Genomic DNA, 14,298 nt, shown 5'->3' with positions numbered 1-14,298 from the left:
GCATCCTCCCATGACCCTCTACCACTGTGCCAAATTTCACATGGATTGACCAAGTCAGTGAGGAGAAAAACATGGAACAGACACACACACACACACACACACACACACACACACACACACACACACACACACACACACACACACACACAGAGTGTTTGTCATTATATAGTAAGATAATGCCTTCGGCCACGACTGTCACCAGTGCGGAGGCACAAAAATGGAGGAAAACATGGACAAATGGACGGACAGTGAAGCCCAGAGTTTACTGAGCGTATATGTGAAGTGAAAATACGAAGTGATTTTGACTTGTCAAAGCAAAATAGACGTTGCTGCACCAGCCGCTGGCCTTGGTCTTAGGCCCCGATCACACAGAGAGTGTTTTGCAGGTTGCAAAACACAAGGAGCGCTGCACTGCCTTTTTTTAAAAAAAACTGAATGCCACTAGTGGGAAAAAAAACACTTGCTGTGCCTTTTTATTGTTGCCAGGCAACCACAGACTCACCTCCATACCCTAACCTTCCTGTGTAATCAGTCTACTGTTTATTTATTAATTTATTTGTATGTATCCTGCAGTAATCAGTGTGTAGCTGCTGACATGTTGAGGCAGAGGGTGCTGTCTGTAGCTCTGGTTGAGGGTGAGAGGCTGTCAGCAGATAAACAGAGATCTGTGTGGGTACATGAGACCCTAAAAAAGAGGCTGGATCATGGGGAGTACCACCAGTTGGTCCAGGAGCTTCTCCTCCATCATGGACGTTTACAGGCAGATTTTAGGATGACTCAGGGGCAGTTTGACAACCTGCTGTCTGTCATCAGGCCGTATAGCTCTGGGTATCCAGCAACCACTACCACCAGTTTCTCCTCCATTGTTCACCAACTGTAAACTTGTTGTCATGACCACCACAGAAAGCCCGCCTCTCAAATCATCCCATTGGACAATTAGAAAAAGATAACGTTCAGAACGCTCCGGCAAAAATGCCAGATGCCTCAAGCACAGAGAGGTAAGGGACAAAAACAGCGAGCAAAAAGCTTCATTCTCATTAAAAACTGTTAGAAAAAGTCGCCTCCAGCTGCTGAAACACTTCCTGTGTGATCGGGACCTTACAGGACAACACGTCAGCGTTTTTCTTGGTGGTGTGAATTAAATTAGTTCCTCACTGCTGTCTGGTCTCTGTCACTGATTGGGTAGAAATAATAATTGTAGTTCCTGTTAAATGTCAGTGAGTCATGTGACCTGCTGGAGGTCGACTCACCCTTATGTGCGGCCGGATGTTGTGGCTCTGACAGTATCTCTCCAGGTACGTCCGAACCTCCTGATGAGACAGGAAGCTGTTCAGCTGGGGGTCGAAGGGGAAGTCAGGGAACATCATCACCTCTTTGGGCAGGTTGGTTCTGTTGGGAGGAGGCGGAGCTGTTAAACTCTGGACCACATGTGGATTTCATTCAGAGGAAAATGAGTTCTCTTTGATGACATCACAGACGTACTGCAGGTCTCTGTACATGCTGCTGAGAACCGGACGGCCGTTGTCGTACGTCCCAACGTGGTCAGTGTAACACCAGGTGCCGCCCACGCTGTCAGAGAGCTCAAACACCACCGGGGGGATGAAGCTGTTCAGGCGGGACAGGATGTGTCTGGCTGCACAGAGTCCCGCCGCCCCAGCACCAACCACCGCCACCCGCTGCAGCATCGCTCACGTCCTGATGGAGACAAAGATGGTGTTTATTATACGTTTTATTATTCTGTAGGTTTTTCAGTCGACTGTGACTCCTGCAAACTTTCAGCTACAGAAACCAAACATCAAATATATCCAAGGATTAAAGGGACAGTTCACCCTAAAATCAGAACTACCTTTCCTCTCACCTGTAGAGCTGTTTATTGATCCAGATAGTTTGATGCAAGTTGCTGAGTGTTGCAGAGATCGCCGTAGAGATGTCGGTGTCTCTCCAGTAATGGAACTACATGACACACCAAAAAAATCCATTTGAAAAGCTCAACATCACGTCTCTTTCCACAAATCGTGACTCGTTTACTCAAGATGATCCACAGGCCTCGTCCCTCCTCCTCTCCTACACATTAACCTCAGTGGGCATGTTTGGTTTTGATTAACCAGAATGACCGAACACTCAGGACACAGCAGAAATGTTGGACTCCCCCCAAGCCTTAAGACACAGACTGTGTCTCAAACCTCATACTTCTATTATTACACTACGTACTTCCTGTGTCGTGCACTAATTTAACAGGTTGGTGTTGTCTCAAATCGCACACTGCCATTGTGCGCTTACTGGAGATGATGATGGCTTTTTTAAAATTTTTAATCGCCTCTTCCTCTTCGTCGTCTTTTTAAACGGAACATTTGACCACTTTTTCCACCCAAACATAAACCAAACTTACACCACAACATTGATGCTGATTAAAATCTGCTGCCGTAGCTAGAAGCGAGTTAGCTAGCTAGCAAACACTAACCTTAGCATTTGCATTATTGATGGTGGTACCAAATCATTACAGACCCAACAAACATTACTGACGGCTTCTATTCGACAAGTTTTGGTACTTAGTGTGAAATCATGTAGGGCCAACAGGCTCCTTGTCGTCCCCAGCTGTGATGTCAAAAGTTAAGAAGTTTGTGACGTAGCTTCAACTTCAGCTTCATCACAAGACGGCGACCACTGCCGACCGTGACATGTCTTTGCTGCCCCCCCCCCCCCCCCCCCCCAAAAAAACAAAAAAAAAACCCAAAACTTTTATATGACAGTATATACCTTGGAACTGGTGTATCACTGGTGTATCGCTGCAACCCTCATCACTTGTGATGAAACTTGTGATTTCCACCCCTACCGTGGTGAAAAGCTAACAAACAATGTTATCCACATTTTCAATTATACTTATGCAAATTAGGTGGGTTTTTTTGGTCCTTGTCTTCAAAGCATCAGTGGAGTCAAACTAAAAAGTCGAGGGCTCATATTCACAAAGCTGCCTCAAACACAGAGTCGCTCCTAGAAACAATATTCTGAGAAAATTGTTAGAATTTCTTCTTAAAGGTAAGACTAGGTCCCTGTAAAGATAGGGTTAGGGTTATATACAATATCAAACTTAAAAATCTGCCCCCCCCCCAAAAAACCCCCCCACAAAACTATTAATTTATGCAAATCTTACAACTTTATAACTAATTAGGTGAACCACTGTGTGTGTTCATGTGTGTTTGTATTTGTGTCTATGGGTGGGCGATATGGCCCTAAAAAATATCACAATATTTCAGGGTAGAATCACTGTGCTGCTGAATGAGCTCCCTCTGAGCCGACGCCACAGTTTATTCAACACTACTGAAGCTCCTCCTCCTTTTGGAACCACCGCAGAGTCCATCACCATTTCACTTTCAGACATGCTTGTTGTTGCCGTGGGTAACAGTACGAAGTCAACACGTCAACAAGTTAAAATATTGCGAGTATCATGATTGGAATTTTTGTATGACATTAAAATAATATCATGAACGAGTTGATGTGACACGTCCCTAGTTGTGTCTGATTTATTTATTTTATTTATTGGTGTTGCATTGTCACATCGCTGTCACTGAGGTTTGTGCTCGCTTGTTTCATTATTTCATTTGTAATTTTTGGTCATTACTCACCACTCTGTATACAAACTGAATGTCAACTGTTAAAAATATATATACAAAGTAAAAACAAACAAAAAAAACTCAAGGAAGGGACAGAAACTGTGACCTCAGTGAGGAGGTGTGGTCGACCCTGTTGCTAGGTGCGATCATAGACTGTATAAAAATATGGACACAGTCACAGTGACGTCACCCATTGGTTTCTGAGGTGCGGGTTTGAAGCTCAAAGTAGTAGGCTCTGGCCGTCGCCATCTTGGCAGTGCCTGACTCCGCCCAACTCCCGGCCAATCAAAACTGGGCAAAGAGGCAGGCCAAAGCCTGGTTGCTTAAACACGCCCACCTCACTCGAAGCTGCTAAGTTAGCTAAGGCTAACAAGCTAGGCTAACAAGCTACGCTACTTTGGCTAGCCCTGTTATGTTGGCTGCTCCCGTTTGGTACCAGCTCCCTCACGAAACAAAATATCCAAAAGGCACAAACACGGCTGAGAGGTAAGGTTCAACGACTTACGAATTAGCTGAGATGACGCCTAGCAGACAGCCAGCGGCTAGTTAGCCACCTGTCACTCAAAGTGACCACGCCCTTAACTGTGCGTAACTTTAAGCCTTAATAAAATTTTAATGGATGAGTTATAAAAAAAAAATTCACCCCCCGTACAGTTGTCATGAGAGGGGAAATTAGCTATAGAGACCAAAACCGTTTTTTGTACCGGGCTGTAAACATGTTTATTTCTGCTGTAACATGGGGGTCTATGGGGATCGACTCGCTTTTGGAGCCTGCCTCAAGTGGCCATTCAACGAACTACAGTTTTTGGCACTTCTGCATTGGCTTCACTTGTCATTCCTGGAGGTTGCTGCTTGGGTGTGATGCATTCCTTTAACAGATGTGATTGGTTGTCAGAGACACGTCCCTCTGTGAGCCTGTAAGGTGTGAGGACACCCAGTGGACATGAGATGAACTGCAGACAGTGACAGCGTTGGTGTGATCACTGCTGATGAAGGTTGAGACATACTCAACTCATCACTGCTGCTCTGATGTGTTTTTACAGTTTTACTTCATGATGTGATCATTTTATTTCTAGTGTTATTTTGTTGAGCAGAAAACGTGTGCGTATCTCTATTGACGTCAGCCACACATATTATCCCGCACTAATCTGTAGTATTTAATTTACTCAGTGTCATTCAGCATCTGGAGAATATTTCTCAGACCTCTTTGTGTTTCCACCATTTTCTCCTCTGATTCAGAAACTCTTAAAAGTCCTGCTAACTGCTCCTGACAGTTGTCACTGTAAGAGCTCTTTAAAGGTCTGAGATGGTCTGTGAATAACTTTCATCTTCACCATGTAGTCTTAACTTTAAGGGGAAATTCTAAGAAAACATCACAAGAATTTTCTTAGAATTTTGTAAGTAGGGATGACCCTGTGTAAAAGAAGCTGTGTGAGTACGGCCCGCTCTTCACACCAATTTTTGGTCTTCATAAAATGTAATTTCATTTCAATATCATGTGATGATGAATTGATTTCTGCTTGAATTTTGCAAAAAAAAGAGACTATGATCATATGAAAATGTCAAATTAACATGTAGTGAAGTGATTTCAGGTGAACGAGTCACTTTATAACTGTACCTACCTATCAGTCTGTGTGAACTTTGACCTGCGGACAGTTTCCACACTTAACTATTCATTGTTACACGTTCACACACAAAATAAACACGTGTAGAGAGTTTCCTCTGAGCTCTCAGAATAACTGGACTTTAAATCCTCAAATTAAAACCTTATGTTTCATTTACTTTGTGTAACAGCTAACAGGCTACAAGCTAACAAGCTAACCGCAGTTTGATTGAATCTTTCTGAACAACGGTCACAAACTACAAACCTACGTCACTAGCTAAAACCGTCAGCTTTGTAACGACATTAAATATATTAAACAAAATGAGTAGTGTTACCGTGGTCTCCGTTAGTCGGTGTCAGTTCCGGTGTCACGAGTTTTCGGTGCTGAAATCAACAACCAGTTGGTGCGAGATCATTTAGCGAAGGAACCGGTTTGCGTCACAACACCGGAACAGTTCTGAATCAACGACAGAGGTGTAGTGAATAGAGGAGGCTCGAGGGCCAGGCTGTTCCGGAACACGTCACATAAACAACTTCCGGTATGAGTCCTTCAGAATAAAAGCGATATCGTTTCAAAATCAAAATAAAAATATTTAAAAAATAAAATAAAAAAAATCCACACCTTCTGATTTAAACACTCGCGATAACCTGAACTTAACTCTACTATTTGACAGGTTGAGTTTGAAGAAAAAAATTCGATAAATGTTTTTTTGTTTGTAATAATTATTTCTACATTTAAAAATAAAAAAGTGATTCATGAATAAATCAATCTGGAAATCCATTGGTAAAAGGAAGAAAAAAACAACTTTTTTTTCTTCCTTTACAACTACAGTGTAAATTGCAGAATCTGTCTTGAGAGATTATGAATAAATAAAATCAATACAATCCTTATGAAATGGACACAAATAAATAAGCACATGTATATAATAAGGGCCAGGCTGTTCCAGTAAACTTCACACAAACATGTTCCGACCCGATCCTACAGAATAAAAGCGAGATCGCTTCAAACTTTCAGTGGAAGAAAAAAGCACAAATACTGCACAACTTCTTATAGAAAACTTAACTCTGATATTTAACTGAATGTGGTTGAAGAAAAAAAAAATGCAATTAATGATTTTTTAATACACACACACACACACACATATATATATATATATATATATATATATATATATATATATATATATTTCCCTAAAAAACAGTGGACAAAAAAAGTGATTCATTAATAAATAAATGTTGTAAAAAATAAATTAATATGAAATTAAAACATTAATTGTGAAATGGACACAGGAATAAATAAGAAATAAATTAATATGAAATTAAAACATTAATTGTGAAATGGACACAGGAATAAATAAGCGTGTATAGAATTAAGGCCAATTTCCACCAGATGCGTGTTGGTTGCGTCTGCGCTCCGGCACGGCAGCGGAGCCGATAGGATTCCATTCTAGTCAAGGTCAGGCTGTTCCAGTAAACTTCATACAAACATGTTCCGACCCGATTCTACAGAATAAAAGCGAGAATGCTTCAAAATTTCAGTGGAGCAAAAAATAAACAAATAAATAACTGCACAACTTTTTATACAAAACACTGGAGCTAACATGTACTTAACGCTGATATCTGTGGTTCAATAGAAAAATGTAATTAATAATTTGAAATAAAAAAGTAATAATTATTTTTACTTGAGCAGGAATTTCAAAATATTTTTCCCACGGAATCGGTGGACAAAAAAATAAATAAAATAAATAGAACTGAATGAACTGATACTTAAATGACTAAATTATATCAATACAATAATTAGGCACAAAATAAATGAGCACTTGTACAATTTATATAAATTGTACAAGTGCTTTTATATATAAAAATGTATTTATTTTCTAATATATAAAATTATCATGTTGATCTGTTCTGTACGACATCTATTGCACGTCTGTCCGTCCTGGAAGAGGGATCCCTCCTCAGTTGCTCTTCCTGAGGTTTCTACCGTGTTTTTTCCCCGTTAAAGGGTTTTTTGGGGAGTTTTTCCTGATCAGCTGTGAGGGTCATAAGGACAGAGGGATGTCGTATGCTGTAAAGCCCTGTGAGGCAAATTGTGATTTGTGATATTGGGCTTTATAAATAAAATTGATTGAATTGAATAATTGTGTGTGCTAATAAATATGTTGGTAATTAATCAGTAAAAAGATAAATGTCACAGTTTCTACAAATCTATTTGTTCTGTTGACAGACTTCAGTGTTTCATGTTCGACTTTATTCTTAAAAAGTTTGTTATTTTCATCAGTGAACTGATTCTTCGTGTTTCTTTTGTGTCTCTTTGCATGTTGTAAAATAAATAAATCACGGCTAGTCTCGAGAATAAAAAGTCGACTCCAGTGAAGAAGATGTTTGTTAATGGTGCAGATGTTTATGATGTGAATAGTTCTTGTTGACAACAACAGTAAATCAATGGAAAAGCTTCAAGTTTCAAATATTTTATTAAAAAGAAAGGCAAAGTATTGATAATCATAATAATGATCAGGGACGTGTAAATAAGCATGAATCAGGATGCAGCGTGTCGGAGCAGTCATCACTTATTATTGATTATTGACCAGTAAAATCTGACATCTTCCTCTGAATCCAGGACTGAGCATCACAGCTCTCGGCCCTGCGTCAACATTTCAGTCACAGATCCACTCTGAGAATTAGTCTCAGAAATGAAGTTAAAAATCAGAACTCACTGGATGGAAGGAAATCTCTTAGAGACAAACCAGCTGGAAGAAAAAATGACGCTGGTACTTAAAATGATGCATCTTCTAATGAGAAGTGTCAGCACGGAGCCATCTTTAATTTTCCTGTCCAGAGTTTGTATCGACTTAAATAAAGAGACTTTTGCGTGTGAGAATAAATCACGTTTGTTTTCACGTCACAGCGACCACACGTCGCTTCTTCCCAGCTGACGGGCCGCTGACACGACTTCCTTCCTTCCAGTAAGTTTGTATTTTCATTTTTCTTCCCATGATGAATTTTATGAACAAATCTGTGACTGAAATGTTTGAGTTCCAGGAAACAGTCGTGTCCTTCCCCCTGATGATGTCATCCTGTTTCAGGAGGAAAACTGAAGATATTCAACGACTGAGTGTCGATTTTTTTTTTTTAACCATGAAATTTCCAACAGGAAGTTCAAAACGTTGTCGTTTATTTTGTCCGAATGAAGTCCGCTACATGAGGATCCAAACACTGAAGACACAGACAACCCGTCTGATGTGATGTCATCATCAGCTGATCAGAGATCTGTCAGGTTTATTGTTTCTCTGTAAAACGTCCCTCAGGTCACGTTTGAAGGATCCTTATAGAGAACGTGCTTTTTTAAACTCGTAAACTTCGACACCTGCCTCATCAATCCAGCATCAGTCCAGCTTTAATCCACACACGTTTCTCTGCACAGTTCAGTGACATCATCGTCACTTGGTGGTGGCGTTGCCGTGCGGCGGCGGCTGCTGCTGTGGCTGCTGCTGCTCGGCCAGCGCCTGCTGCAGCCGGGTGCGTTTCCTGGAGTAGTGCTGCCAGTGCAGCAGCTGCTGCTCGTGCGTTTCCTGGAGTAGTGCTGCCAGTGCAGCAGCTGCTGCTCGTCGATGAACTTGGCGCACTGCGCGTTGACCAGCTCCTTCCTGAAGTGTTCGTACTGCAGCAGCTCCAGCATGTGGAGGCAGTGAGGATACCTGCGGAGGGACCCCATCAGACAGGAAGTGAGGTTAATACACACTCTGTACTGATCGGAGTCGTACCTGTCAGAGGAGGGAGCTTCGGATAATGAAGATCATCACTACATGTTTTTATCTCTTATGTATCTTATTTGTTTTTTTGTCTTTGAATCTATTTGATTTACTTTTATTCGAACTTTAATTTAAGACTTTTATCATCTGTATTATTATTGCTTTAAATTTTTTTAGTGTCGTCATTTCTATTCCTGTTTTTCTTTTCTTTTTTTGTATTATCAGAATTTTTATTCTTCTTTTCTTCTTCTTGTCTCTGCACTGTTTCTGTCTTATTTTCGGCCTGTACGTCATGTGACGCTCTGTAAACTGCACTGACTTATATGAAAGATGTTTTATAAATAAAGATTGATTTGAATTATGTTTTTGTTCATGTCTCGTCACAGTCTGACCTCCGTCTGTGTCGCTCTGCTCCAAACTACTGAAGAAGTCGGGGACTATTTTCAGTGGAGGATGAATCTACATTCAATGCTGTAGTGAGTATTAGTGGCAGCAGTATGGTGCATGAACCAAACTCCAGAGCGTGTTTGTGGTGATGAAGGAACTGTGCTTGTTGGCAGACTCAGTGAACAGATCACAGCGACGGTTCTTACTTGAGGAACTTGGCGTACTCGGGTTCCTTCCAGTACAGCAGGTACTTGAGGTAGTTGATGAACGGTCTTTCTCTCAGGAAACCTCTCTGAGCCAGAACTGATCACACAAACAGGACAGTTATCAGATCAAACCACCACCACCTTTATGATCATCAACATACACCTGCAGTGCACGGCCGCCTCAATGTGCTGCTCTGACAGACTCTGGTTTATTTAAATCTTTCCTTTAGACTTCATGCTTCATGTTCAATTATTTATTAAACCCAGTACTTTTGAATACAACTGCTTTTCAGGCAGCAAAATAAATAAATGAATAAAATATAGTATTTCCAGGATCAATGTAACTATTAATATCAGTTGTACTCAGTCTGTGCAGAGAGCTTTAAAACACAGTTCATGTCGTCATGTTTAAATGTTTAAATGTCAGAGCTGGTTAATGATTTCCAGAGACGTTTTCAGGGAAGAACTCTGTAATCTGGCCGTAATTAAAGGGCAAATAGAGACAACAATATGATACAGTTGGTTTCTTTGAATGAAGTGATCTTCTACATAAAAACTGGCTGAAAATAAACTAACAGCTAAGTCCATCAATACAATCTGGAAAAAAGACTTTCTAATGGTGAAAACAGGTGTCATAAACTCAGAGTAATCAAACCAAACATGTATAGAAACAGTGGAGCTGCTGTCACTCACAGTTGAGGTAGTTTGGGTTGGCCAGACACTGGATGAACTCCAGTTCAGACTGGAAACGGTTCCTGGCCTGTTCCTCTGCAGCACAAACACATGTGTGAAACATTTTATTTCCTCTACGTCATGAATTCATATCAACAACTGAAAGACTGTTGGTGATCACTGGACTATCAGCAAAGTGCCTTTTAAATGAGACATGGCACCAAACTGTTCAAATTTGTATTAATTTAAGGCTCCATCCGTCATCAGCTGAATACAGGAAGTCACACACTCACCAGTCAGTCACATGATAAATTGAATTTACTGGTGAATTGAATGTGTACCGATCTGAAGAGTCAACCTCAGCTGTTCACAAAATATTTTAAGTCATTATAAAACACACGTATTTTTGCTGATAAATGAGGCTGTCCTTGAAACTGGATTATTTTGGATGTAGTTTGGAACAGCACTGCGCCCGTACCAGCTAAACGAGGACAATAACTAAATATCAGTGTAACAATGTTTGTATCAACATGTTCAAAATGTATGTAATCAATCATAATGTGAATGCATGTGAGTAATGATCCCTTTGAGAAAAAACAAAATCCAACACACCGCGACTGCACGCACCAGACTCCATTTAAATATGTAGCAATTTAACGCTGCGTTGTTCATCAACTTAACACTGGAGGCATTGTGATCACAAGTCAGTTTGACAATTTATTGACTTCACTGGTGAATCCAGTGTGTGCCGATTTAAAGAGTCAGTCTCATGTAGTAATTAAGTGTTTAAAATCATCTTTATAACACACTTCTTTTTGTTGGTAAATGATGTTGTCGTTATGTGGATTAATTTCTGATGTAGTTCTGAATAGCGCTGCAAGTTGATGCCAACTGGCGAACACCAGTTGACATTAACTATACATAAATGTACCAATGTTTTAATTAACGTGATGTTTTGCGTGTAACAATTATGCATTAAGTGCGTGTAACTACGCACCAGACTCCATTCAAATATGACGTGATTTAACGCTGCGTTGTTTATCAGCTGGACACTGGAAGCTTTGTAGTCACAGGTTAGTTTAACACTTTGTTGAATTTACTGGTGAATTTAATGTGTGCCGATTTCAAAAGACAGTCTCAGGTATTCATAAGATGTTTAAGTTTATTATCAAACGCACATATTTATGTTGATAAAAGAGGCTGTCCTTAAAACTGAATTCATTTTGGATGTATTTCGGTACTGCACTGCCTTCGGACAGGCTATAAGACACCCTTACGCAGATACCTAGCTGACAAACAACATATTGATGTAACACTGCCTTAAGTAATGTGATACATTACGTGTGTATATGAACAATCATGATGTGAATGCATGTAACTGATAAATCTCTTTGAACAAATACCGCGCCTTCAGATCCGCAGTACACAGACTAAATCTAATCATTTATTAATTGTGAAAAAGCCGAATGGTGACGTCAGTTCCGTGTACACTTCAGTCGTCGCTAATAAATTATTTTACTGCTCACAAATCGTGATTAAGTTAATTTAGTGACGCAGTTTCGTCCTCTTCTGACGGTTATGCTAACAAGCTAACACTAGCGGATCACGTAGCTACAATATTGGCTACAAACCTGTTTCCATGACGACAGCAGCGGTCAGATCCGGTCCAGAACACAGCAGACTGTCTATATCTAAATAACAACGTTAACTATTTGGTTAAAACACGATTAAATTCACTCCTGAGTGAATGTGTGTGTTTGTTTCTTCTTAAACACCACAATCAAGAATGTGAAGCCATATTTGCCGGAAGTCAGCCCCGTGTCTGTTTCCGGTAATTTCCGTCACTTTACGGCACCTGCTGTTCATGTTGTGACCGCCAGAGGGAGACATTTAACAACAGACACTTTAATTACATTCTGTTGAAATTAACACAACTAGTCCACACTTGGTCCATACCCGCTGCACAGGGGCCCACGTACAGTTTCACATGGTGTGTGTTTGGGATACAGGTCATAGGAAATTACAGATTAAATAGTCAACTGAACCCATTAAGAAGAGCAATGTATTCAGACAGAGTGTTTGTGAATTTGATAGTACGATTGCTTTATTGAAAGTACAGTAGTATCATTGCCAATAGTGGGATAGTTAGTGGGCTAAAACTGTCCAGACCAGCGTTCAGGAGGAGAGGACATGACAGTCAGTGTCTGGTGGTTGACAACTGGTTGAAATCTGTCAGAAGCTGCAGTGACAGATGAAGAAGTGTCCGGCCTCTGTAATTTTACTACAGTGAATATACCATGAATCTGACGTGAATCTACAGTGTGTGCAGTTAGTACTTATTTCAAAATAACGACATCAGAGCAAAAGACAGCATTTTGTTTTATCTCCAAGGTAACGGATATATGTGTGTGAGAGGGTCAAAGTTCAGGACGTAACGTGAGGAAGGTACGTACTTTTTAAGAGCAGCTGCAGCACACACTGAAAGTAAAATGAAAAAGTTTGTGATTCGATACGCAGCTTTAGACTGAATCCAGACGTCCACCCTCTGGACCTGCAGACTGAGCCCTCACAGACTGCAGTTGTACTGTTAAGTGGGAAGAAGCAGCGGGTTTATCGGGCAGCTGAGTGAAGTGGAGCCTGAGGAGGAAACACTGGGACCGTCTGGATGTAATAGTCCGTGGAGGTGCTGCGGTGCTCGGCTGCACAGATAGGAAACCCCTCGGCTGACAGGATGTACCACTCTCTCACTCCGCTCTCTCTCACGCAGGCGCAGAACGTACGTGCTACTTGGCCGTCGGATGTAGTCCATGTAGTGTGTTCAAATACAACTGACACAGGGCGACATGAGGCGTAGGTAAAGGTCAGGCTGTAAGGAGCTACAGCAAACTGAACCAAAGGACTTTATTTTTTTATCAAGCTGTGGTATGATGAAATGAGGAAATTACAATCGCAGAAACAGACAGGAATCTAGAGGTGGGTCATATTTGAACCTGCTGGCTTTAAACTGTGGGTCAGACGAGGTCTCGCGTCTCTCTGTTCAATCACCTCCAACAGGAAACTACAGAGCTATGGGATGTATCGAAAACATTTGGACTAGGACGCCTGCAAGTTAGGGAATACTTCAATAAAGCATTTCAAAGCATTAAAGGGATAGTGCACCCAAAAATGAAAATTCAGCCATTATCTACTCACCCATATGCCGAGGGAGGCTCAGGTGAAGTTTTAGAGTCCTCACATCACTTGCGGAGATCCAAGGGGAGAGGAGGTAGCAACACAACTCCACCTAATGGAGGCTGACGGCGCCCCAGATTCAAACATCCAAAAACACATAATTGAAACCACAAAATATCTCCATACTGCTCGTCCGTAGTGATCCAAGTGTCCTGAAGCCCCGACATAAAAAGTTGTTGTTGTAATACAGTGCCCAGAGAGGCAGTCAGAGCTACAGGCTACAATGAGGCTAAAAACAGAGTTCAAATAAGTCAGAGCTACAGGCTACAATGAGGCTAAAAACAGAGTTCAAATAAGGTTTTTCCAAACAACTTTTTATGTCGGGGCTTCAGGACACTTGGATCACTACGGACGAGCAGTATGGAGATATTTTGTGGTTTCAATTATGTGTTTTTGGATGTTTGAATCTGGGGCGCCGTCAGCCTCCATTAGGTGGAGTTGTGTTGCTACCTCCTCTCCCCTTGGATCTCTGCAAGTGATCAAGAATCCAAATGTCAAAGAATCATTCTACAAAATATATGAAACAAAAATGGGAGGAAGAATCGGACATTTGAACAACAGAGGACGACCAGACAGAGACGTGAAACTAAAGGTCCCTGAGCCGGGAGCCTCACTGACCAATCATTATCTTGTTCTCTGGGCCCAAACATACAACCATACTGGCAAGAGACTGCAACTGAGATTAATGAGACTGGGAAGAGTAAGTTTTCTATCTACATTACACCTATAAAAATACACACAGTTGTCCCATACAAAAATAAATACTTACTAAAGATACTTTCATCCGGTCGCAGGAAGAAGCCAGAACTCGGGAATGGCTACGACTTGATTCTCCG

The 14,298-nt window shown here is 41.0% G+C and overlaps 2 protein-coding genes across 2 annotated transcripts in view; both read right to left on the bottom strand.

The window, feature by feature from the left end:
• Window positions 1–5,682, bottom strand: part of LOC126388290 (uncharacterized) — a 17,757-nt gene extending 12,075 nt beyond the window's left edge. Inside the window, exons 1-4 of the mRNA XM_050041328.1 lie at window positions 5,550–5,682; window positions 1,859–1,953; window positions 1,483–1,695; window positions 1,251–1,389 (exon numbers count right to left, since the gene is read on the bottom strand). Of these exons, the coding sequence (XP_049897285.1) occupies window positions 1,251–1,389; window positions 1,483–1,685 (342 nt within the window). The 5' untranslated portion in view covers window positions 1,686–1,695; window positions 1,859–1,953; window positions 5,550–5,682. The remainder of the gene's footprint in view (window positions 1–1,250; window positions 1,390–1,482; window positions 1,696–1,858; window positions 1,954–5,549) is intronic.
• A 1,987-nt stretch (window positions 5,683–7,669) lies between these two features.
• med31 (mediator complex subunit 31) lies at window positions 7,670–12,067 on the bottom strand. The gene is made up of 5 exons (XM_050041334.1): window positions 11,863–12,067; window positions 10,253–10,327; window positions 9,560–9,656; window positions 8,824–8,912; window positions 7,670–8,779 (listed from the first exon to the last, which is right to left on the bottom strand). The coding sequence occupies exons 1-5, from the start codon at window positions 11,870–11,872 to the stop codon at window positions 8,655–8,657; spliced, it is 396 nt and encodes a 131-aa protein (XP_049897291.1). The 5' UTR covers window positions 11,873–12,067; the 3' UTR covers window positions 7,670–8,654.
• Between the last annotated feature and the right edge of the window lie 2,231 nt (window positions 12,068–14,298).

This window comes from Epinephelus moara, chromosome 3 (assembly GCF_006386435.1).
Source record: "Epinephelus moara isolate mb chromosome 3, YSFRI_EMoa_1.0, whole genome shotgun sequence".
Lineage (NCBI taxonomy): Eukaryota > Metazoa > Chordata > Actinopteri > Perciformes > Serranidae > Epinephelus > Epinephelus moara.
Note: the sequence above shows the minus strand (reverse complement) of the source record. Positions and strands in the feature narration are given on the sequence as shown.

Coding starts and splice junctions, on each gene's coding strand:
- med31 (XM_050041334.1), bottom strand. Junction 9,657..10,252: donor CAACCCAAACTACCTCAACT/GTGAGTGACAGC, acceptor TTGTGTGATCAG/TTCTGGCTCAGAGAGGTTTC. Junction 8,780..8,823: donor GCAGTGCGCCAAGTTCATCG/ACGAGCAGCAGC, acceptor TCCAGGAAACGC/ACGAGCAGCAGCTGCTGCAC.